The sequence below is a fragment of the Oryx dammah genome, unplaced genomic scaffold (assembly GCF_014754425.2).
Source record: "Oryx dammah isolate SB20612 unplaced genomic scaffold, SCBI_Odam_1.1 HiC_scaffold_22, whole genome shotgun sequence".
NCBI lineage: Eukaryota > Metazoa > Chordata > Mammalia > Artiodactyla > Bovidae > Oryx > Oryx dammah.
This window is the reverse complement of record NW_024070206.1, coordinates 15,129,854-15,154,959: the sequence shown is the minus strand read 5'-3', so window position 1 is coordinate 15,154,959 and position 25,106 is coordinate 15,129,854. Positions and strand designations below refer to the sequence as shown.

Genomic DNA, 25,106 nt, shown 5'->3' with positions numbered 1-25,106 from the left:
ATTTCAGCTTAAAAATCCTGTGATTACAGTGATAAACTCTCCCGCATTATTTAAGGAGTTGTGGCCTTACATTCATTCCTTTCCATCAGTGGGAGTTGACTAGCGGTGTCCCTTACTCCTTAGAGATATGACTCCAGATTTGAATGTAATTTCATGTGAACCTCAGTTGATGTAAGGTTGATCTTGTCCTCGATAGCTATTTCTACTGCTTTCCTAATGAACTTCATGTCCTGATTCGTGTGTAAGAGCCTCTCAAACAGAAAAGACCCAGTTTGGGTAGCTGTAGGCTAAAGGCAGGTAAAAATGTGTCACTTTTTAAAAGCAGCATCGACACCAGTGTGTTTCTCTTGACTGTAACTTTGAGGACTGAATTCCGTTCAGAGTTACCTTTCTTTCTTCGATCCTATGGGACTGCTGATTCACCTCTAGCCAGCGCTTCTCAGGCAAACTAAACTCTGGGTGTGTGTGTCTGGAGGGAAATGGGGAGCATCTCCCTGGAAATCAAGGGGAATTGGCTCCTTTTAGGGCCTCAATTATATGGGTGATTGCTGGAGGTGACACAGTCCGATCAGTGCTGCCCTGCTCACCGTGTCTGCCTTTGTCACGCTCTCCAGTCACTTTTGCGCCCAGCAGTGTGGCAGCATTAGTTGCCCTTATGAACATCTCACACTGATATGAATGGATATTTCTAATCAGGTCAAGGAAGGGGCTGTTTAATCCAACACTTAACCTTTGAAAGAATCTGGCCGTAAATTCTGTTTGCAGCAGAAATGCCCTCAGGTTAAGCTGTGGACAGTTTCTGCCTAGCATTTCATGAGCTGAAGAAGAGCTTATAGTCAGGGGCCCATCTCTAAAAACGGGCGCTTCATTGCCGTCTCAGAGGTGCCCAATCTCAGAGCCTCCAAAGCTCACGATACCCAAGTCCCTTTGCAAATTTACTAGGGGTATTGTTCTCAAGGCACCAGCTTTGAAGTCAGCCTGCCTAGGTTCAAATCCCACATCTCACCTTCCTGACTGTGGTTCTTGGGCAAGTTGTTAGATCTCTCCAAGCCTCATTTCTCTCATCTGTGAAATGGAAATAATCATAGTGTCCACCTCCAATGTCATAATGAACAGAGAGCACACGATAAACACTCAGCAAGTGTTGGCTACTGTTATTGTTATTTAATTTTGACATGTAGTCTTGCTTTTTCCTTCTTCCTCTAGGGGGGACAGTGGCATCAGAAGGAATCTGGGTATGGAAGATAGATATCTGGGTTTGAATCCTGGTCTTAAGTTCCTTGTTAGCTGTGGGACCCTGGGTAGATCCTTTCACTTCTCTAGGCTTTCCTCCACATCTGTGAAACTAGGATGCCACTCCCGACTAGCAGAAGTGTTGTAAGAATTGGCAGTAATCCACAGCAGGTACCTTACACACCTGATTTGTGCCAGGCACTCTCCTGAGTGGCGAAGGTACAGTATAGTCAGTAGATAGGAACTGTCATTATTCTTGTGCCAGTGAGTTCTTCCCATGTGTGGAATATTTTAAAAGAAAGATGGTACAGGGGAATTGGACAGGTAGAAAACTGGTGGTGCATCAGGAACTGAAAAATGCTCGGGAATTTTATTCAAGCCAACTTCATTGTGAAAAATTTATTTATAACGTGTTTTTTCTTTTTTTTCCTGGAGTGCCCCAACCTGAGGAAATCATCTTATTCATTATTAGCATAGCTTCCTCTTAAAGCTTTACTTTAAGTTTGCACTGCAGACCATGGTACATAAATGTGTCTTGATTTAATGAAGCTGAGCTATTAAGGATAGTCTCCTCTCCTGTTTTAATGGCCACTGCAATAACTATTATTCCCTTTCAGGGCCCAATCATTGACTTCCGAGGGCTGCTCACAGATGCCATCAAAGGAGCAACCAGTGAACTTGGCTTGAACAGCTTTGACTGTAACCCAGACCCCTCAGTAAGTGGCTAGGACAGGACATTCATCTTGCAAACTGTCAAAATCCAGATGAAATTCTGGAATACAATTTTGAGTCCAGAGGAGCCTTGAGATCCAGTTAAAGGGCACAGCGATCTGCCACCATTTGTGCCATGGAGCTCTGTGCTCTGTTTTCCTTCCTAAGTGATGAAGCAATTTTGTAACATGAGGCTTTCTACTCTCATCATCAGGAACGACTGTTGAAACCTCTGAGTGCATTTATTGGCATGAACAGTGAGATGCGAGAATTGGCAGCCGTGGTGAGCCGGGTAAGATCTGATATTCAATTCACAAATTTACGGAGGCAGACTGGGGCTCCAGGAGCATTGTGGGCTGCTTCTTTTATTAATAACAATAAATATGATCATTTATTTATAAAGTGCCCCCACTTGCGAAGGCACTCATATTGTTTAGAGGCACAATAATGCATGATGAATAAATTATAGAATCATAAAATTACAATACAAAAAGCCCACCATCTCACTATAGAGGCCAAGAAAACCCAAAGAGAAAAGGACTTAGAAAGGAAGGGACAGGTGAAAGGTTTTAGAGCTAAGCCAAAATTTAAGGAAAGAAAGAGAGAGGAGGTCTGTATTTTGTTTAAACAGTCTAAGCCTAGAAATAGAGATGTCAGGAGTCTGGTTTTATAATTGGAAATTTTCATGAAGAAACAGATTAGTGGGAAAGATCTTACCATCTACATGACTGATTTTTTTCAAGCTTGGTCCCCCAGGACCTAAAGGCAGTGAAATCTAGTGGTTGATGACTCACAAGCTCGGGAATAGGTTGACCTGGATTTGATTTCTAGATCCTCCTCTTTTTCACTCTGTGACTTGGGGCAAGTTCCTTGGTAACAGAATAGATTCCTGAATTATAGGAGATTTTTCTAATCTCCAGTGATCTCATATTTAATGAAAGACTGAAACCTAGGCAGGCTCCTTCCTGGATGTTTAAAATGATGCAAAAATTGCACAGCTGCTCTGAGGTCGTTAAGGTCCCCAGGTCTCCATTTAGCCCAGCGGGTGTCCCCTACACGCCTCTGATGTGTCAGGCATGTGCTAGCAGCTGGAAACACAAAGGTGAACAGGAGCTGGGAAGGATCTATATCTTCTTAGGGAAGAAGAGACACAGGAAATAGCCCGTGAGAGAGGGCAGAAGAGGGCGGAGGGGAAGCATTCTGAGCAGAGGTACAGACAAGTGAGGTGTAGCGCTTATGCAGTGTTTCTGGGGAACCAACTGAAACACCATTAGAAATGGTGGGAGAAGGAACTGCAGAGCAAGGCTGGGGTTCCTGCGTGTTAGGGCGCTGTGAACAGTACCCGAGGCTGGGCTCAGTCTATATCAGATGGAGAATCTCTGAAAGGCGTCCATCAGAATGGGATAATCAAATGTGCTTTTAGACAGCTTGTTCTAATGACATTGTGGAAGGCCATCAAAGAAATGGAGATAAGACCAGCTCAGAGGTTATTATCAGTGAGAGGATGAGGGGTTGAGCCAGGCTACGGTAATTAGGATGCATAAGAGAGCAGAGAAAAATATTGTTACACCCCCAAATCAAGTCTTGTTACTGTCTTTGCAAACGGATACCGTGACTAGTGATGATAAAGTTGTGGCGTAGAAGTGGCCTGGAATGATTCCACCTGGAATCCTTTCTACAGAACTGTGAGAGGCAGTCATACGGACTCTGCTTGAAAGGCGACGGGGATGGGGAGCTCACCTCCCGCTGAGGCAGTTCTACTGAGTTCTGATAACTTTTGATTGAGATAAGGAGGAACTTCCTACTGGGAAATTATAAACACCACCATGTGGAATTCAGTGTCAATGCTTAATGAGGACAAGAGATTCTACTGTTATCGATGGACGCCTTGAACTCCAATGAATGCCCATTGTGTGCAAAGCTTTTCCTAAGAAAGTGTGGTAATAAGAGTGAGTGGCTCGTCCTTTCAAGACAGGGTGGTTCTCCCAAGATTTGGGAAGACCGAGACCTTTGTCATCTACCCGGGAATGGATCCTACAATCACGCAGTATCAACATCACCTGCGTAAAGAGTTTCTCTAAGAAACGTTGTCATCCCTTGTGGAGGGACCTGGGAGGATGGGGCACTGAATGGGGGCACAGCATCTCACCAGCATTTAAAAAATATGTTTTTACGTATTATATAGATTTATTAGGATGCACCAGGTCTCAGTTGCAGCACACAGGATCTTCACTGCATCATGAGGGATCTTTTGATTCAGTGTGAGGGCTCAGTAGTTGCGACACTTGGGGGCTTAGCTGGTACTTGGGCTTAGTTGCCCCTTGGCACGTGGGATCTCAGTCCCAGACCAGGGATCAAGCCCATGTCCCCTGCATTGAGAGGGTGATTCTTAACCACTAGACCACCAAGAAAGTCCCCGGTTTTATGTTTTTTCAATCATGTGCATGTATCACTTTTTAAAAAATTAAATAAATATAATATTAGTTTCCAGATTGTTCTGTAGTCACTCAGAATGACTGTGGAAGGGAGGTGGTTTTTTTTTTTTCTTCTTTTTGCTATAACACTCTAGACAAGTTTGCCCAAAACAGCTCCACTGAGAAAAGCCCCTGAGTGACTATTCTGAGCATCTTGTGAAATTGAAGTTTGGAGACTGCAAATTAGTTATCAGTAAAAGCTACCTTAATTGATTATCCTCCATGGTTGCTATGGGTCCTCCGTGGTTGCTATGGGGCTCTACTCTGTGAGGGGAAAACTGTACTTTCACTTGGTTGTTGGCTTCCTTGGATTTTGTAGAAGCAATTGCTCCTGATGGAAGTAGGGAGCAATCACTAGGGAAAAAGAGAAATTGGTTTCAGAGGAGCATTATCTCTTTTATGTAGCAAATTAGAAAGTGTTGTTGAGATCAAGGAGCAGGAGAGAGTCCAGGCACCAGCTAGGAACTATGTTTCGGATTAAAAGCTAATGTAATTTGTAGCCCTGTTCTGTAGCTTCTTTGATTACAGTCATAAATCAGCATGGTTTGTTATTGACTGAAGACAGGTATAGTCCATTGTTTGGAGATTTTTTCTTTTTGGTGAATTTTATGTTGTATTATTGTTGTTGTTTAGTCACTAAGTCATGTCCTACTCTTTTGCAACTCCATGGACTGTAGCCCGCCAGGCCCTTCTGTCCATGGGATTTTCCAGGCAAGAGTACTGGAGTGGGTTGCTACATCCTTCTCCAGGGGATCTTCCTGACCTCAGGGATCGAGCTCAGGGATTGAACCCACATCTCCTGCATTGGCAGTTGGATTCTTCACTGAGCCACCTGGGAAGCCCCTTATTTTGGGGGTGTGTGTGTAGTTGGAGAAGGAAATGGCAACCCACTCCAATATTCTTGCCTGAAGAATTCTGTGGACAGAGGAGCCTAGCAGGCTACAGTCCATGGGGTTGCAAAGAGTTGGACACGACTGAGTGACTAACACTTTCCCTTTCATTCATATATATATATATGCATATATATTTTGTATATATAGCTAATATTTGTATATATACATATTCTGTATACATGTATATGTACATGTGCATGCATGCATGCTAAGTCAACTCTTTGTGACCCTGTGGACTGTAGCCCACCAGGCTCCTCTGTCCATGAGATTCTCCAGGCAAGAATACTGGAGTGGGTTGCCATGCCCTCCTCCAGGGGATCTTCCCGACCCAGGGATCGAACCTGTGTCTCTTATGTCTCCTTTGGTGGCAGGCGGGAACTTGACCACTAGAGCCACCTGGGAAGCCCATGTATGTATAAGTATGTATACAAAGCCTTTAAAAACTGTGTATATATACACATGTATATACATATATATATACACATACAATGTCTACATATACATGCATGTGTATACATATATATACATAGATATGTGTATGTATGTGTGTGTGTATATATATATATATATAAGAAATGGCAGCCCACTCCAGTATTCTTGCCCAGGAAATCCCATGGACAGAGGAGCTTGGTGGGCTACAATCCATAGGGCCGCAAAGAGTCAGACACAAATGAAGCAACATAGCACACACATATACATACATACATATATGTTTAATTTGGCTACACCAGGTCTTCGTTGTCGTGTGTGGGCTCTAGTTCCCTGACCAGGGATTGAACCTGGGCCCCCTGCTTTGGGAGCCCAGAATCTTAACCACTAGACCACCAGAGAAATCCCTAGGAGATTTTTTTTTTAACCCTAAAAGTACAGTATTATATTATGAAAATCTTCTTCAGGGAAAATCACTAAATATTTTCATGGCATCCCTTTGGTGAACTAATGTCAAATTACAATATGTATATACATATGTATCTAATACGGAAAGCTGTTTTTATCACAAGCACTTTATGTCCTATTGCAAGTCAAGTATTCTCCTGCTCCTGTGTTTATTACAGCTGTGAAGGAGAACATTAGTTTTAACAGAATGATCAAATGTGCATTGCAGGACATTTATCTCCATAATCCAAACATAAAGTGGAATGACATTATTGGACTTGATGCAGCCAAGCAGTTAGTCAAAGAAGCTGTTGTGTATCCTACAAGGGTAAGGATGGGAGGCCTCTTGGGAGGCCCGATTTCTGTTCATTATCCATGGGGCAAGCTCACCTATCAGGAAGAGAAAGACAGGGTGATTTTCTGTTCATAAGTTGACTTTTTTTTTTCTTTTTTTAAAATTCAAGTATATTTAAAAAATTTTTACAATGTTGTATTGATTTCTGCCGTACAACAATGGGAATCAGCCATAATTATACATACATCCCCTCCCTCCCGAGTTTCCCCTCTTCCCCTCATCGCATCCCTCCAGGTCATCACAGAGCACCAGACGGCTCCCTGTGCTACATGGCAGCTTCTCACCAGCTATCCATCTTACAGCTGATGGTGTATATATGCTCATGCTACTTTCTCCTTCTGTTCCACTCTCCCTCCCCCACTGTGTCGACAAGTCCATTCTCTACATCCGCGTCTCTGTTCCTTCCCTACAGATAGATTCTTCAGTACCATTTTTTAGATTCCATATACATGCATTAATATCCTATATTTTGTGTTTCTCTTTCTGACTTATTTCACTCTGTATAACAAGCTCTAAGTTCATCTACCTCACTAGAACTGACTCAAATTCATTCTTCTTTACGACTGAGTAATATTCCGCTGTAGGTATATACCACATCTTCTTTATCCATTCATCTGTCGATGGACATCTGGGCTGCTTCCATGTCCTGACTATTGTAAATAGTGCTGCTGTGAACACTGGAGTACATGTGTCTTTTTCGATTATGGTTTTCGCATGGTACATACCCAGTTGTGGGGTTGCTGGGTCATATGGTAGATTTATTCCTAGTTTTTTAAGGAATCCTCATACTGTTTTCCATAAGGCTGTATCCATTCTCATTTTACATTCCCACCAACAGTGGAGGATTCCCTTTTCTCCACATCTTCTCCAGCATTTACTGTTTGTAGATCTTTTTGATGATGGCCATTCTGCCCGGTGTGAGGTGATACCTCATTATACTTTTGATTTGCATGTCCCTAATAATTAGTGATGTTGAGCATCTTTTCATGTGTGTACTGGTCATACATGAACTTTTTGCCTATGTCACAATGTTTTGTCACACAGGAGCACCAAGGCTCTATCCATTCTAGGCCATTTGAAATCATGTTACATATTGGTTGAAGGCAGGTATCTCCTCTAAGAGGTAATTTAAGATCTAAGACTCCGTAGTATATATGATTAGTCAGTTACTATTAGCCTGCCTCCCTAAATATACTTATTATAGTAAAAATACCTGCCATAGGAGAGAGCATCTGACTGTGTTTGCATGGATTGCCCCCTGCCTCATCCCCAGTACTCCCATCATTGAGGGCTTTGCTTTCGGCTGGTTGTAAAGACTAGACAGCCCCTTCCAGGGCACCAGGTAGTAGAGCCATTGAGTTGTTCTCATTGCTTACTGCTGACAAATCTTTGTGCAGAGTGGCTCACTAAACAGGAAGAAAAATAGAAAAATAAGACTCCATGTTTGGTTTATACCAGTGGCGGTGAGGTCAGTGTTGTTCGGTCACTAAGTCATGTCTGACTTTGCGACCCCATAGACTGTAGCATGCCAGGCTTCCCTATCCTTCACTATCTCCCGGAGTTTGCTCAAACTCATCCATTGAGTCGATGATGCCATCCAACCATCCCATCTTCTGCCTCCTCATTCTCCTCCTGCCCTCAATCTTTCCCAGCATCAGGGTCTTTTCCAATGAGTTGGTGCTTCGCATCAGGTGGCCAAAATATTGAAGTTTCAGCTTCTGCATCAATCCTTCTAATGGATATTCAGGGTTGATTTCCTTTAGGATTGACTGGTTTGATACTAAACAGGAAGAAAAACAGAAAGCAAGACTACATGTTTGGTTTACAGCAGTGGTGATGAGGTCAGTGTACCACATGGCTTTTGCTGTATAACAGACCACCCCAACACTTAGTGCCTTAGAACCACAATCATTTCTTTGTTTGCAGCAGTTCTGTGGGTGGGCATTTGGGGCTGGGCTCGGCAGGGCCAGCTTACGCTTTTCTGCGTGATGTTGGTTGGGCTCACATGTCTGGGGTATCAGCCAGTCTGGCTGGAGAAGATGGAGAGCTGGGAAAGCTGGAGTCACCAGGGCCCCTGAGACTTCTCTCTGCCTCTCATCCTCCAGCAGGAGAGCCCAGTCTTGTTCACGTAGTGGCAGCGAGTTCCCAGACAGAAGCAAGAAAGGGCCCAATCGCTGAGCCTTTCCCATGCCCTTATATTTTCAAGTCTCTTCTGCATGCTAATGCCCCACTGGCCAAACTCATGAGGCCAAGTCCAGATCCAAGTGCTGGAGAAATATCCTCTGCCTCTTGATGTAAGGAGCTGCAAATAATTAGTGGCCAGTTTTGGTGATCTCCTGCAGTCAGGATTACAAATTTACTTTCTTGAATAACCTATTTATTCTTAACCCTGAGCCCTTGCAGCTCCTGATTTTTGGATGCTTCTATTCGAATGAGACAAAATCAGTCAGTTTGGACTGTCTTTCCTTTCTTTCTTCCTGTGTTCAGACACGTAGGGGAGGAACTACAGTGGTGGTCAGAGTAAGTAGAAAGGTATTCCCTGCTTCCTCTGAGTGGCTCCATTGTTCAAGTCTTCTTGTGCAAAAGGCTAGAGCATCTCATTGAGACTCTCTGGATGTGTAGTCGCCATGGTATTTGAAGTTCCATACGATGTCAAGATTTTGAATTAGCGTCAGCAAGAAGCTAATAGCTAGTTATAATTTTACTGTTCCTTTTCCTTCTCTCTTGTCCTTTACTGACTCCAGATGGTTTGAATTTGAACTAACAGGAGAGATTCACTGAAGTCCATGCCTGTCCTGTTTGGAGTCGGTGTCTCCTTACGTATTATGCATTGCATATTCTCAACTTCCAAATCAGGCTTCACCATAACGTTGAACTTTACTCACATACACCTTTCTATATTGGTTTTAAAAAGTTGGCATCTTAAAGAGCGTACCTGCTTCAAAACATTCAAAAGACTGCTCGAGCTCTAGGGGAAATCGTTATTTGCATGTGAGCGGTGACTACTGCAGTGGAGGGGATAGTACCTATACGTGCCTTTCTTCTCTTTAAAATAACTGCTCTTTTAAAAAGCAAAAAAATTCGGCCATGCATCCTATCCAGAGTGAAAGTCAAGTTGGGATAAATTAGATACTTGTGTGTGTGTGTGTGTTGGTGGGGGGGCAGTGTATACAGAGAGAGAGAGAGAGACAGCTAGTCTTAAAAAAGGAGGGGCTGGCCCAGAGTTGCCTGTGTTTCACCCTAGCTCCCTTAGCTTGCCTGAGCTGAAGGTGTGCAGCCTGCCCTGCAGGTACCAAATCTCATCATTGTTCCTTGCTCCCACAGTACCCACAGCTGTTTACAGGAATTCTTTCCCCCTGGAAAGGACTGCTGCTCTACGGACCTCCAGGTAAAGGGATCTTTCTGCTGTGGTCTTGGTGTGAAGCGAGTGTGCAGGGGATGGGTTGCCCCATCTGTCTTCCCTTCGGGACTGGGGCAGCGTGCGCTGTGTGCCCACCTCCTGTGTTGCTTGTGTGACTGTCTTGTGTCTGTCAGCAGAGGGGTGGAATTCGAGGGTCGCTCATGTTTTACCCACATGTGTCTCCAGGTACAGGAAAGACTTTACTGGCCAAAGCTGTGGCTACGGAATGCAAAACCACCTTCTTTAATATTTCTGCATCTACCATTGTCAGCAAATGGAGAGGGGACTCAGAAAAGCTTGTTCGGGTAGGGTTTCTTGATTTTGTTTCTTTAGAATGAATTCTGGCAGAAGACAGTGGTACAAAATGACGACAGTGGTCTTATTTGTTCTTAAGTGATTTAAATGTTCAAATTTATCCTGGATCTTAATGACCAAAAGCCCGGGAGGTGGATTGACTACTATGTAGCTGCTAGCGGTGTCCCTGTCAGCAAACATGATCTCCCTTCTTTGGGAATTTGGCCAACAGCCCCTTTTCGATTCACGTAACATAGAAATAGAACCATGAAAAAAACTGTCTCTGTAGTGGCCTATTTTTCTTTTATTCAAGAAACATTTATTATTAAGCATGTTCAGAATAGTCAGTTAAGATTTACTGAGAGGCTACTGTGGTATGCTTGTCCTTATACTGGATACTATAAGGAAGAATCAAGAAACTTAAAAGTTACTCTTTCAGATGCTCCAGCCAACTTTCCTCCACAGCGCCATAGGCTGGAGGGATTTTTTTTTTAATTCCCTTAGGAGATTGTTTTTATCTTTATAATATATCATTTCTAAGAGTATATGGTATATATTTTAAAAAAATATTTATTCATTTTTAATTGATTGATGATTGGTTTACAATATTGCTTTGATTTCTGTCATACATCCACATGAATTAACCATGAAAGTGAAAGTTGCTCAGTTGTGTCCAACTCTTTGCGACCCCATGGACTGTAGCCCAACAGGCTCCTCTGTCCCTGGAATTCTCCAGCCAGAATACTGGAGTGCCTTTCCCTTCCCCAGGGGATCTTCCCAACCCAGGAATCGAACCCAGGTCTCCCACATTGCAGGCAGATTCTTTACAACTGAGCCACAAGGGAAGCCCAAGAATACTAAGTGGGTAGCCTATCCCTTCCCCAGTGGATCTTACAACCCAGGAATCAAACTGGGCTCTCCTGCGCTGCAGGCAAATTCTTTACCAACTGAGCTATCAGGGAAGCCACACGTGTACGTATGTCTCCTCCCTCTTGCATCTCCATCCCACCTCCCGCCCAGTCCCACCCCTCTAGGTTATTACAGAGCCCCAGTTTGAGTTCCCCGAGTCATACAGCAAATTCTCATCGGCTGTCTATTTACATATGCTAGTGTATATGCACCATCCTACTCTCTGCATTTATCTCACTCTCTCCCCCATTTATCTTACTCTCTTCTCTCCCACCCTTGTCCCTGAGTCTTTTCTCTATGTCTGCATCTGCACTGCTGTTCTATGAACAGATTCATCAGTACCATCCTTCTAGATGACATATATATGCGTTAATACAGGATATTTTTTTCTCTTTCTGACTTACTTCACTGTATAATAGGCTCTAGGTTCATCCACCTCATTAGAACTGACTCAAATGTGTTCCTTTTTACAATTGAGTAATATTCCATTGTATATATGTACCACTGCTTCTTTATCAGTTCATCTGTCAATGGACATCTAGGTTGCTTCCAAGTCTTGGCTACTGTAAGTAGTGCTGCAATTAACATTAGCGTATATGTGTCTTTTTCAGTTTTGATTTCCTCAGGGTAATGCCTAGAAGTGGTATTGCTGGGTCACATGGTGTCTTTATTCCTAGTTTTTAAAGGAATCTCCATACTGTCTTCCATAGTGGCTGTATCAGTTTACATTCTCACCAGCGTGTAGGAGGGTACCCTTTTCTCCACACCCTCTCCAACACTTGTTGTTTGTGGATTTTTTGATTCTGGCCATTCTGTCTGGGGTGAAGTGATACCTCATGGTAGTTCTGATTTGCATTTCTCTAATCATGAGTGAAGATCTTTTTATATGTTTATTACCATCCGTATGTCTTCTCTGGAGAAATATCTGTTTAGGTCTTTTGCCCACTTTTTGATTGGGTTGTTGTTTTTCTGGTATTGAGTTGTGGGGGTTGCTTGTATATTTTGGAAATTAATTCTCTGTCAGTTCTTTAATTTGGTATTATTTTCTCCCATTCTGAGGGTTGTCTTTTCACCTAGTTTATAGTTTCTTTTGCTGTGTAAAAGCTTTCAAGTTTAATTATGTCCCATTTATTTATTAATTCTTGTTTTTATTTCCATTCTAGGAGGTGGGTCATAAATGATCTTGCTATTATTTATGTCATACAGTGTTCTGCTTATGTTTTCATCTAAGAGTTTTATAGTTTCTGGTCTTACATTTTGGTCTTTAATATATTTCAAGTTTATCTTTGTGTATGGTGTTAGGGACTAGATCTGATAGACAGAGTGGCTGATGGATGAACTATGGACGGAGGTTTGTGACATTGTACAGGAAACAGGGATCAAGACCATCTCCAAGGAAAAGAAATGCAAAAAAGCAAAATGGCTGTCTGAGGAGGCCTGACAAATAGCTGGGAAAAGAAGAGAAGTGAAAAGCAAAGGAGAAAAGGAAAGATATACCCATTTGAATGCAGAGTTCCAAAGAATATCAAGGAGAGATAAGAAAGTCTTCCTCAGCAATCAATGCAAAGAAATAGAGGAAAACAATAGAATGGGAAAGACTAGAGATCTCTTCAAGAGAATTAGAGATAGCAAGGGAACATTTCATGCAAAGATGGGCTCAATAAAGGACAGAAATGGTATGGACCTAACAGAAGTAGAAGATATTAAGAAGAAGTGGCAAGAATACACAGAAGAACTGTACCAAAAAGATCTCCATGACACAGATAATCACGATGGTGTGATTACTCACCTAGAGCCAGACATCCTGGAATGTGAAGTCAAGTGGGCCTTAGAAAGCATCACTACGAACAAAGCTAGTGGAGGTGATGGAGTTCCACTTGAGCTATTTCTGATCCTAAAAGATGGTGCTGTGAAAGTGTTGCACTCAGTATGTCAGCAAATTTGGAGAACTCAGCAGTGGCCACAGGACTGGAAAAGGTCAGTTTTCATTCCAATCCCAAAGAAAGAGAATGCTCAAACTACCACACAATTGCACTCATCTCACATGCTAGTAAAGCAATGCTCAAAATTCTTCAAGCTATGCTTCAACAGTACGTGAACTGTGAACTTCCAGATGTTCAAGCTGGTTTTAGAAAAGGCAGAGGAACCAGAGATCAAATTGCCAACATCTGCTGGATCATCAAAAAAGCAGGAGAGTTCCAGAAAAATATCTATTTCTGCTTTATTGACTATGCCAAAGCCTTTGACTGTGTGGATCACAATAAACTGTGGAAAATTCTGAAAGAGATGGGCATACCAGACCACCTGACCTGCCTCTTGAGAAACCTGTATACAGGTCAGGAAACAACAGTTAGAATTGGACATGGAACAACAGACTGGTTCCAAATAGGAAAAGGAGTATGTCAAGGCTGTATATTGTCACCCTGCTTATTTAACTTACTTGCAGAGTACATCATGAGAAACACTGGGCTGGAAGAAGCACAGGCTGGACTCAAGATTGCCAGGAGAAATATCAATAACCTCAGATATGCAGATAACACCACCCTTAGGACAGAAAGCGAAGAAGAACTAAAGAGCCTCTTGATGAAAGTGAAAGAGGAGAGTGAAAAAGTTGGCTTAAAACTCAACATTCAGAAAACAAAGATCATGGCATCTGGTCCCATCACTTCATGGCAAATAGATGGGGAAACAGTGGAAACAGTGTCAGACTTTATTTTGGGGGGCTCCAAAATCACTGCAGATGGTGATTGCAGCCATGAAATTAAAAGACGCTTACTCCTTGGAAGGAAAGTTATGACCAATCTAAGCACCATATTAAAAAGCAGAGACATTACTTTGTCAACAAAATAGTCAAGGCTATGGTTTTTCCAGTGGTCATGTATGGATATGAGTTGGACTCTAAAGAAAGCTGAGCACCGAAGAATTGATGCTTTTGAACTGTGGTGTTGGAGAAGACTTTTGAGAGTCCCTTGGACTGCAAGGAGATCGAACCAGTCCATCCTAAAGGAGATCAGTCCTAGCTGTTCATTGGAAGGACTGATGTTGAAGCTGAAACTCCAATACTTTGACCACCTGATGCGAAGAGCTGACTCTTCGCAGAGTCGCAGAAGAGCTGACTCGTCCCTGATACTGGCAGGGATTGGGGGCAGGAGGAGAAGGGGACAACAGAAGATCATTTGGTTGGATGGCCTCACCGAGTCAATGGACATGAGTTTGGGTAAACTCGGAGTTGGTGATAGACAGCGAGGCCTGGCGTGCTACGGTTCATGGGGTCGCAAAGAGTCAGACATGACTGAGTGACTGAACTGAACTGAAATGATGGTGTTAGGAAGTATTGTAATTTAATTCTTTTGCACATAGTTATCCAGTTCTTCCAGCACAGCTTATTAAAGAGACTATCTTTTTCCCGTTTTATATTCTTGCTTCTTTTATGACAACAAAAACACAATGACCCAAAACCTATGGAATGCAAAAAGAGCAGTTCTAGGGACTTCCCCAGTGGCTCAGATGGTAAAGCGTCTGTTTACAATGTGGGAGACCTGGGTTCGATCCCTGGGTCAGGAAGATCTCCTGGAGGAAGAAATGGCAATCCACTCCAGTACTATTGCCTGGAAAATCCCATGGACAGAGGAGGCTGGTAGGCTACAGTCCATGGGGTTGGGTTGCAAAGAGTCGGACACAACTGAGCGACTTCACTTTCACTTTCAGGGAAGTTTATAGCAGTACAACCCTACCTCAAAAAACAAGAAAAACATTGAATAGATAATCTAACTCTACATCTAAAGCAGCTGGAAAAAGAAGAACCAAAAAATCCCAAAGTCAGAAGAGGGGAAGAAATCATAACGATCAGAGCAAAAATAAATGAAAAAAAGAGAAAGAAACAATAGTAAAGATTAATAAAACTGAAAACTGGTTCTTTGCGAAGATAAACAGCATAGATAAACCATTAGCCAGACTCGTCAAGAAAAAGGTGGAGAAAAATCAAATCAACAAAAAAAGAGAGGTTACAACAGACAACATAGAAATACAAAGGATTGTAAGATAATATTATGATCAACTATATGCTAATAAAATGGACAATTTAGAAGAAATGGACAGATTCTTAGGAAAGTTCAAGCTCCCAAGACTGACACAGAAAGAAATAGAAAGTCTGAACAAGCTGATTACAAACACTGAAGTTGAAACCGTGATCGAAGTCTCCAAAAAAACAAAAACTTAGGACCAGATGGCTTCACAGGGGAGTTCTATCAAACATTTAGAGAAGAGCTAATCCCTACCCTTCTGAAAGTCTTCCCAAAAATTGCAGAGGAAGGGACACTCACAGACTCATTCTACGAGGCCACAATCACCCTGATACCAAAACCAGACAAAGATATCATGAAAAAAGAAAGTTATAGACCAATATCAATGATGAATACAGATGCAAAAATCTTCAACAAAATTCTAGCATGCAGAATTTAACAACACATTAATAAGATCATACACCATGATCAAGTTGGATTTATCCCAGGCATGCAAGGATACTTCAATATACACAAATCAATTAATGTGATATACCATATTAACAAATTGAAAAATAAAAACCCCATGATAATCTCAATAGATGCATAAAAAGCTTTTGACAAAATTCAGCACCCATTTATGGTAAAAACTCTTTAAAAAATGGGCATAGAAGGAACCTACCTTAACATAATGAAGGCCATATACAACAAACGCACAGCAAACTTTCTCAGTGATGAGTAACTGAAGACCTTCCCTCTGACATCAGGATGTCCATTCTCACCACTATTCAACATAGCTTTGGAAGCCCAGTTACAGCAATCAGAGAAGAGAAAGAAATAAATGAAATCCAGAGTCTAAAGGAAGAAGTAAAACTCTCACTATTTGCCAATTACATGATACTGTATATAAAAACCCTAAAAATACTATCAGAAAATTACTAGAACTAATCAGTGAATTTAGTAAAGTTGCAGGATACAGAATCAATATACAGAAATCACTTGCATTCCTATATACTAACAATGACAAATCAGAAAGAAATTAAGGAATCAATCCCATTTACCATAGTATATTGTATATTTTATATTATAAAATTTTATTATACCTTCCAGTCACCTTAAGAAAATACTTGTTTTAATTTATGCCTCAATGTAAGGTGGGTCTTGCTCAGAAATCCTGTTAAACTATTGCACTCTGTCTGGTGACTGGTAAGTAATCAATACAAAGTGAATGTAAATATATTTTCTGAAAAAAAATTTCTTTACTTAAGTTACATTTCCTTGGAGAGGCTCATCTTCAAAATATTATGGCTTATTTGAAAGTGATCATAAAATATTTTTAAAAGATTAATTTACCTAAAATAACCTATTTATTACTTTGTGATTGTCCTCAAGTTACTTCAAAAGTGTATATTTTTATAAATTTTTATCACCCCTATCAGATTGTAGTTTTTGGAAATCTATGCTGACATCTTCTGTTTCATTGTTCTTCATCTTGAGTCTAACTCAGTGCCAGATGGGATTTAAACTTAATGCTCCTAAATTTATGGGTTTCATTTGATTCTAGTTAGCTAGATTTCAATTAGCTTAAATCCAACTAACTAGAATTCTTATCAGCCTGAAGACTTCTTTTTAACATTCTATTTCTATGGGCTGAGGAACAGCAAAACTTACAAGGTGCCCTCAGAATCAGCTTCGAATCAGTGAGCAAAAAACACTGTAAGGTGTTCAGAGAAAAGATTCCATCAGACTCCTTGGTCAGGACTCACCTAAGCAGAAGAAAAAATTCAGATGTTTATGAATATGGATTTTCTTGTTCAATGTTGAACAGCCAGAAAAGTCATTTAACTAGAATGCTCCATTCTCTGGGAGCGTTTGATTTAACTCCAATTTTCCTCTCCTTCAGGAAGACTTCTGAGAATGAGGAAACAATTCCACCCCCAATTTGTCCCCTTTCCTTTACCAAATATTTTAAAAGTTGTGTTTAAAACAATATTAATAGTAAAAAGACTCCTGAGCTATCTTTCCAGAGGAAATCAGAACAGTTGCTGGTGCAGCTTTCCAGAGCACATATTTATATTTACATTAACCTCAACAACCATATCTCAATTTTCCCTTCCTTTTAAAATACAAGTAGGAACATAGTACATATACTCTTCTGTACCTTGTGATTTTTTTTCACACTTAACAATGTAACTTGGATGTTGCTCTATAGTTTTATAGACAGCCCTAACATGGTTTTTATATGTCTGCATGCCATTTCATTGCATGGTTAAAGGCAAAATGTGTTGAACCAGCCTTTTCTCAATGGACATTTCCGTTGTTCCCACTCTCTTGCTATTATGAAGAAAGCTCTCCAAGCTCCTGTCTGCATATAGTATAGTGTAGGACAGTTTCTTTGAAGTAGAGTCACTGATCAGAAGAAAGGAAAACCACTGATTGACAAATTCCCTGCCGACAGGGTTGCACCAGCTTACACTCCCGTCAGTGTGTGTGTGTTGGTTTCCACAGCCAACACCATGTAGCACCCAAATTTTAAAATCTTTGCCAGTCTGATAGTGAAAGTAATATTTCAGTGCTCAGATTTGCATTTCTTTCATTCTGAATGAATTTGAACATCTTTTTATAGGTTTAGAAGATATTCACATTTCTTTCTGTGAAATACATTTTTATTTTGGATATTAAAACTAATTCAAAAGGAAAACAGAGTCAGCTTGTAGTGCAGGAAATGCAAGAGACCCTGGTTCAATCCCTGGGCGGAGAAGATCCTGGAGAAGGAAATGGCTACACATTCCAGTATTCTTGCCTGGAAAATTCCTTGGACAGAGGAGCCTGGCGGGCTATAGTCCATAGGGTCACAAAGAGTCAGACATGACCGAACAACTAGGTGCGCACACAATCACGCAACCTGGAAGGAACCTATCTTCTTTGCTTTCTGAAATTACTCTATTTTCTGAGCTCCTGGAAAGAGCCACACCTGGAAAATCTTGGTCATGCTCTCAAGATTCTTATTGTGAAGCTTTCAGATGAAGAAAGCCCTTCAAGACCTTCACCTAAAGCAGAGATGCTTTCCTACCATTTGCATCTCTTTCTACTCCAATTAAGGAGTTATTTATAGGGAACCCTTTTGTTTCTCCCTTCCCTCCTAATGTTTATGCCTCTTAGGAGTTGATGCTATTGAGTAGTTGAGTGGTCTCTTTAGCAAATGCACACACCTGTTGGTGGTTACATCTTTCAACATTTCACGACCATGCCCCCGCCTCCCGATTGCATGATTTAACTTCCTCCAAGTACTTTTGAAAAATTTTAGACTAATGCTTCCCGAGTGCTTACCCAGGATTCCATATGTTCTGTGGCCATGGGAGAGTAGTGGTCCCCATGGAGAGGTGGGCTTCAAATGTGGTTCTCCTTCCACCGGGATGTTTGGTCTTACTGAACCTGATGGCCTCTCTGCAATTTGGGGAGTCCTTAAAATGTGTATGGTTCCAAAAGATCCGAGTATGCCATTTTTCATCCGGTAGACTGCTGCTGCTGTAATCATCCTTATTATCAGGTCTATTTGAATCTTCCTGTTCGCGACAGGAAGGGATTTCCTGCCTCTAACGAGCTGGTATCTGTTGTCTATCTAAAGAGCTTTTGTGATGAGTGTCCCAGCATTGACACTTTCTTGTAAGCTCCTTGGGCTGAGCCAGTTGTCCTGGCCACATAAAATAGGATTCTGCGAAAGGAAAACACTAGTGCATATGAGCATGGAAGGGGTGCTAGTGGTAAAGAACCCATCTGTCCGTGAAGGAGACGTAAGAGACGTGGGTTCAGTCCCTGGGTTCGGAAGATCCCCTGGAGAAGGGAATGGGGACCCACTCCAGTATTCTTGCCTGGAGAATCCCATGGACAGAGGAGCCTGGCGGGCTATGGTCCATAGGGTTGCAAAGAGTTGGACATGACTGAAGCGACTTAGCATGCATGCACGTGAACAGGCAGGGACCACACGCTCAGCAATGGTGAAGATGAGGCTGTACCCATTCAGTGACAGCGAGGCCTGTAAAAGATGACTGGCTACCACTACGGAAACCACAATCTGGCCTTTTCTGAGCCCTTCCCCTCTTCTTTACTCTGTGACGCTTTGCTAGTGCTAAGTGACATGGAGAATACATCCCCTATGCCTATTTAAGAACATCTATTCTTTTCTAAATCTCTCATGCTTTCTCTGACCAACCAGGGAAAAACTGTATATGGTGCTCAAGTGACCAGTTTCAGGGCTTTTCGAAAAAAGGTATAGTTTCTTATACTCTTTTCCTCACCACCACATCTCCCGCTAGCGCTCTTGAATTTGTTTCTATATGTCTGTTCTTTTGCTGGTTGCTTTCCTGTTCCTGTTCAGCCTATAATATTTTACTCTGGAATTGAGCATTTTATTCAATCGGGAATTGCCTCGAAGTATCTGAGCCTACCAAACAGCAGTGTGGGGGGTCCTGGGGAGTAATTTGGGGAGCAGAAAAGGGTAGGATTCTTCAGCCTTGTTACTCACAACTGGAACTCTATTCTTTTTCTGCAGTTCTTTCTTCCGAGAATTACCTTCTTATTGTCCCTAAGTGTTAAGCAAAAAAAAAAAAATGTTAAATGATTTTACATCTTCTACAGCTTTTGTGTCTATATGGAACACGTCATTGGCAGAGGATCTCAAGGGTTAACTGACTGGAAGTTTAGGAACTGAGTTTTGTCTTACGCTCTCCCACTTATGATTAGTAACCTTGAGCTCACCACTTATTCTCTCTGGCTCTCATTTTATCAGGTGATAGATGGAAATAATTGGACCATCGAACCCCATGGGGTAGTGCTAGGGAGAAATAACTAATGATTATAAAGTTGTTGTGAGATAAAGTGCAGCATAGATGCTTAATATTACAGCCATCCTAATCTTTTAATCTCTGGGGCCATCTGAGAACTTTAAGTATATGGATTTGAACATGTTGGTTTTCTCCCACCCAGGTGTTATTTGAACTTGCCCGCTATCACGCCCCCTCCACCATCTTCCTGGACGAGCTGGAGTCAGTGATGAGCCAAAGAGGCACGGCTCCTGGGTAACAGACCGGGTTTTTTTTTGGTCCTCACTTTTCCCCTCCTGTAAGTGTGTTTGATGGTCGGAAGCCCATCGACATTTACCAGCAGAATGAGCCTATTAATAAGCCCACAAATTTTCTGCAGACACACGGAAAGGTCTTTAAATTAGATCCTGTTAACTGAATAGCTGATTTAAGTAGTTTTTATAACCGGAGGAAATGTCCTCCTCCCTTCCCCCCTTCCCCACAGAGTGGTTTTCAGGCCCAAAGATCACCCAGCCCCTGATCCCAGGCCACCATAACCGTTATGCTAGCTCAAAATAGCTGCCTGTAAGCGCCTCTGCTGGAGCCAGAGGGGCTGCCTGTGGGGAGCGGGGCTCCCCAGGGCCGAGTCTGGAGAGGAGGCCCTTGAGAAGGTGTGTGAGGCCGGGGAAGTCACCGCTTCTCTGTGACACCAGACTGCGGCTCAGCGTGACCGATTGTGAACATGTCACACACGTTATCTCTAAAGATTAAGTGTCCACTAGGGTCCCCAGCCAGAAAGCCCACATCTCAGACTGTAATGAGGCTCTCCCTCTGTGTGTATGTGTATGTGTGTGAGTGGTGTTTTAAGAGTTGTTTTTCTTTGAAGCGTTTTACTAACCTTGATATCCCTGGCTTGAAAAAACAGGTCTCAGGGAAATCGCAACACAGCTGCATTTATTGATGGCCTCCAACGGTCTGTCATCAAGACAAAATTGATAGTAATAAAAAGCAAATCATTATCTTGTTGGAAGTATAACTATAATTTATGAAATTTTACTTATGAAGAACCATTTCCCCAGCAGAGAGAAAACAGCCATCAAGATGTACCCAGGATGCTCAGGACTGCGACTATTTCTATGGCTTAAAGGGTGCTAGTCAGCCCTGGACTGGGTGCTCTGTCCCTCTAAAGGGGGCCTGATTGGAGAGGCAGCTGCAGCGGGGCCTAGCGGGGAGCCCATCGGAGCGCCCTAGTGTCACTCGTCTGCACAGCCCCATGCACGCAGCCTGCCTTACCACAGTGACTCTCACCCTTACATGCTGTCTGTCTGCCTCCATCCCCAGGGTTCCCCACAGCTGTGACTGAGCTGATCTGGAAACTCCTCCTCTATTAGCCTTAAGCATGTCAGTTTCCTCCTCTGGAAGTTAAACACTAAAACTGGAGGCTTCAAAGTATCACGCGAGTGTATGTTCCTCGGTTCTTTGTCTCGTCACAACAAAGATTTGGAGTGATGGACATTAAAGCCCCCTCTGCATATCACAGCTCTCAGGTCTTGGATAGACCGTGTTATAGCTCTCAGGTCTCGAATGGACCATGTTTTAGCTCTGAGACAAATCAGTGTTTCAGCTCAGTGTTACAGCTCTATTTTATTTAGAAGATAGCAGGAAAATCCATCCTCGAGGCGTGAGGGCACGTCGATCCAAAGACAGGAGGAGAAGAGTGCCCCAACGCACAGGAGAGAGAGAGCTAGCTTTGGCTCCTCTATTTATATGTTTATCTCTCCCTGGGCCTGTCCTATGTAAACTGGGCCAGCCAGGAGTGTTGTTTGTTTTACCTGAGGTCCTCACTCCAGTCCTCAGACCTTCTTTTGTTCCATTTTCACGGGCTTTTCCCTTCCTTGTCTTGTAGCCACCGCCATTTTGGACTCCTTTTCCCTGTTCTACCTACCTAACAAAAGGATCAGGGAACAAGGGCAGGTGCTCTGAAGACTTTGGGGGTCATGTTATGTTAAAAGACTAGTAATTATGTGTTAATACTAGATAAATATATAACTTTACCGTGAGACTGGCTTTTCTCTGAGGTAGAAAGGGGCACAGTTCCTAAAAAAATCCCAGAAGCCTAATTTGGGCTGCCAGCATGTACATGCAGAGATGAGACCCTGAGTGTGTGCTGTGCTAGAAAGGCCTTTTATTGTCCTTTAACTTGATCTACATGAGCGCTTGCTGGAGGCGTCCAGGCTTAGCCCCGATTCGATTGTTCAGTTCCTCTCGGGTCCTGAGGATGGCCTCAGGCAGTGGAGGTGGCGGGGAAACTGGAGGGTGAATTTGCACAGAAAACGGCCTCTAACCCGTTTTCCATGCTGTGCATGGAAGGCCTAGTTTCCCCGCCGTTCTCTCGTCTCATTAGAAGAGAAGGAAACAGATTGTGTTGTAGCTCATGTCTCTTCTCGGACAGTTTATATCCATATATTACACTAAACAATAATGTGTGTAAAATACTCTCATGCCTGCTGTATAAATGAAAACGATTCTCAATGAGGCCTTTTTTTTTTTTTTAAGGGTGGATGATTCTGCAGGTCGGTACAGCCGGGCTGCCTTTTTAAGTCTACTAGTGCCACGGTCTCCCCCTCGGTTATTTTCTGGCTCATTGCCAACCTTTGGTTTTCTTTTCGGTATTATCATTGTATTCATTTACTTCCTTTCTGGTACTGTTTGAAAAGAGTTCCAATTGCTCATTTGCTCCAGCCTTGGGGTGAGCAGCTCCTGAGATCGTGGCAGGGCAGGGGTTACTTGTCTGAGGGGAACTCAGTCTGCAGTCACCGCGTCCTTACCGTGAGCATCACTGTGGTCTCGGAAGCAAAGACTCTGCCTCTTGGGAGCATCTTACCTCCTCGTCTTTCTCTAGGGGAGAGCATGAAGGCAGCCTGAGGATGAAGACGGAGCTTCTGGTGCAGATGGACGGGCTGGCTCGTTCTGAGGATCTCGTGTTTGTCTTAGCAGCCTCCAACCTGCCGTGGTAAGAGATCCAGAGAGTACATTCTGAATGCATTTTCAGGAGCCACTGTGCAGGTGCGGATATCATATTGATTGCTTCAGGCAAAGTCTCCTTGTTTGGTTCCAGCCCTGGAAGGTTAAGCTGAAGGCTTTCCTGGACCAAATCCTCAATCCTTGCTACTTGGATTGTGAAAGTTTGCCTGAACCGAAGGAACATAGGTCAGGGCTACCACTGACTATTTAAAATGGACATTCTGAGCCAAATTATTTAGTGTTTAAGCAGGGCTTTGGCAGAGAACCATAAAATACTAAAGTCTCCAGGACTCAAGAATATTCCAGAAATAACATATTTGGATTTTAACAGTGTTAAATTTAAACTTTTTTTGAGTTACGAGGAAAATCTTTAATATTGTGCAGTAAATATGAAGCTAAATAATCTCTAATTGAAACTATAATCTACTCAGAGAGTCTGTTATTCAAACTGTATCCCAGAGTGATATAAGAACAATTCTAGAAGTAGAATTGGGAAATAAGAGATGTTGACTAGAGAAAAATAATTTCGACTTGGAGAGAATATTTTAAAAAATAATTATAATCCCTTTATAGTTCTCAAGAATATGTTCACATTGTTTGTTTTGAGCTACAGGTGAGACAGGAGACAGATAAGGAAAGGCTGTTCTTGCCATTTGCAGAGGAGGCCAAGGTCAATCCACCCAAAGTCAACAGCCAATTTGCAATGGAGCTTGAGCTAGCCACACCCTCCCCTTCCGGTACCTCGTCCATTTCTGTTTCTCTGTTCAAAGATGCAATGCTTCTGTTTGTGCACGCTGATCATCTAGGCTCCCAAAGCAGAAGTCACTGGAGAGATAAGGACGTTCATGTGGAGTCTGTCATTTTAACTAAATAACTTCAACCCAACTTCGCCACTTCTCAAATTTATGACTTTTCTGATGTGCTAAGGTGATCAGCCTTTTACATTGTGAGGAGAAAGGTTTTTATACACAATGTTGAAGTTGAAATCAGAGAGCCATCATTTAGGCATGGAGAATCCTTTAGAGAGAGAATCTCCGTTCCTTCACCTGTTTGAAACAGGGTTGATCATAATCTCTACTTATATCCTGGGGGGCCTGTGAGAGCCAGCTGAGGAGGGTGGGTGAAAACTGGACAGCTTTGTGCATGGCTCTGGAAAGGGCTGTGCCTGCCGAGGAGGAGTGGAGAGCCTTCATTCCCAGCAAAATCCATGACTTCACTGGGAGGTTATGGTGCCACCACAGTTTCCCTTGGGCGACCAGTCTTTGGTAAACTCAAATAAAATGGTCCAGAGAAGAAAAACAAAAAGCTGGCAAGCAATCACAAATAAGAAGCTCAGAAGGGCTTTTCTGAAAGAATTACCTCTCATCATGAAAAAAGTGAAAGTCCATCATGTCAAATGGCAAATACGTATGTTTTTAAGCTTGAATTCCTTGACATCACAGATTGCAACCCTACAGCATACCTGGGAACTGTCCTACCCACTTGAACATTGCTGGGTTTAAAAAACTTTTTATGATCAAAAATTCTTGACAAACGCTAAAGATGAGAGTACAAAGAACTCAACATTTTCCAGTTTCAGTAACTAGCATCTGGCCCAATTGATTTTAATCTATTTCTACCTCCTCTCTTGTTTTGCTGCAATATCTTAAACTATATCCCAGATTCTCATGTTATTGCTCACATATGTATACTTCAGCATACATCTTAAAAAAAATAAGGACATTTTCTTACATTATCACAATGTCATTATCAACCCCAACAAAATTAACAGTAATTGCTCAATATCATCTAATATCCAGTTTATATTCAGATTTCCCATATTATTCTAAAAATATCTTTGTACAGTTGGTTTACTGAACTGGTAACCAAACAAAATTTGCATTTTGTAATTGGCTGTTCTCTTAAGCATCTTTTAATCTAGAACAGACTCTTTCCCTCACCGCTTGCTATTGACTTGATTGCTAGAGAGGTTGTCCTGCAGAGCCTAAAGTTTCTGAATGTGGCTTATTGTATCCCCATGGTACTGTTTAGCTAGTTCTCCTTGCCCTTAAAATTACTCTAGACTAAAGGTTAGATTGATTAGATTTGATTCAGGACCAGTGGAATTCTGGGGTGAACATACTTCATAGGTGAT

The 25,106-nt window shown here is 42.2% G+C and overlaps 1 protein-coding gene across 1 annotated transcript in view; it reads left to right on the top strand.

Moving 5' to 3' along the window:
* KATNAL2 (katanin catalytic subunit A1 like 2) overlaps positions 1–25,106 on the top strand; it is a 99,056-nt gene that overhangs the window by 55,439 nt on the left and 18,511 nt on the right. Inside the window, exons 7-13 of the mRNA XM_040264533.1 lie at positions 1,851–1,949; positions 2,159–2,236; positions 6,417–6,515; positions 9,867–9,930; positions 10,129–10,247; positions 20,133–20,224; positions 22,851–22,961. Of these exons, the coding sequence (XP_040120467.1) occupies positions 1,851–1,949; positions 2,159–2,236; positions 6,417–6,515; positions 9,867–9,930; positions 10,129–10,247; positions 20,133–20,224; positions 22,851–22,961 (662 nt within the window). The remainder of the gene's footprint in view (positions 1–1,850; positions 1,950–2,158; positions 2,237–6,416; positions 6,516–9,866; positions 9,931–10,128; positions 10,248–20,132; positions 20,225–22,850; positions 22,962–25,106) is intronic.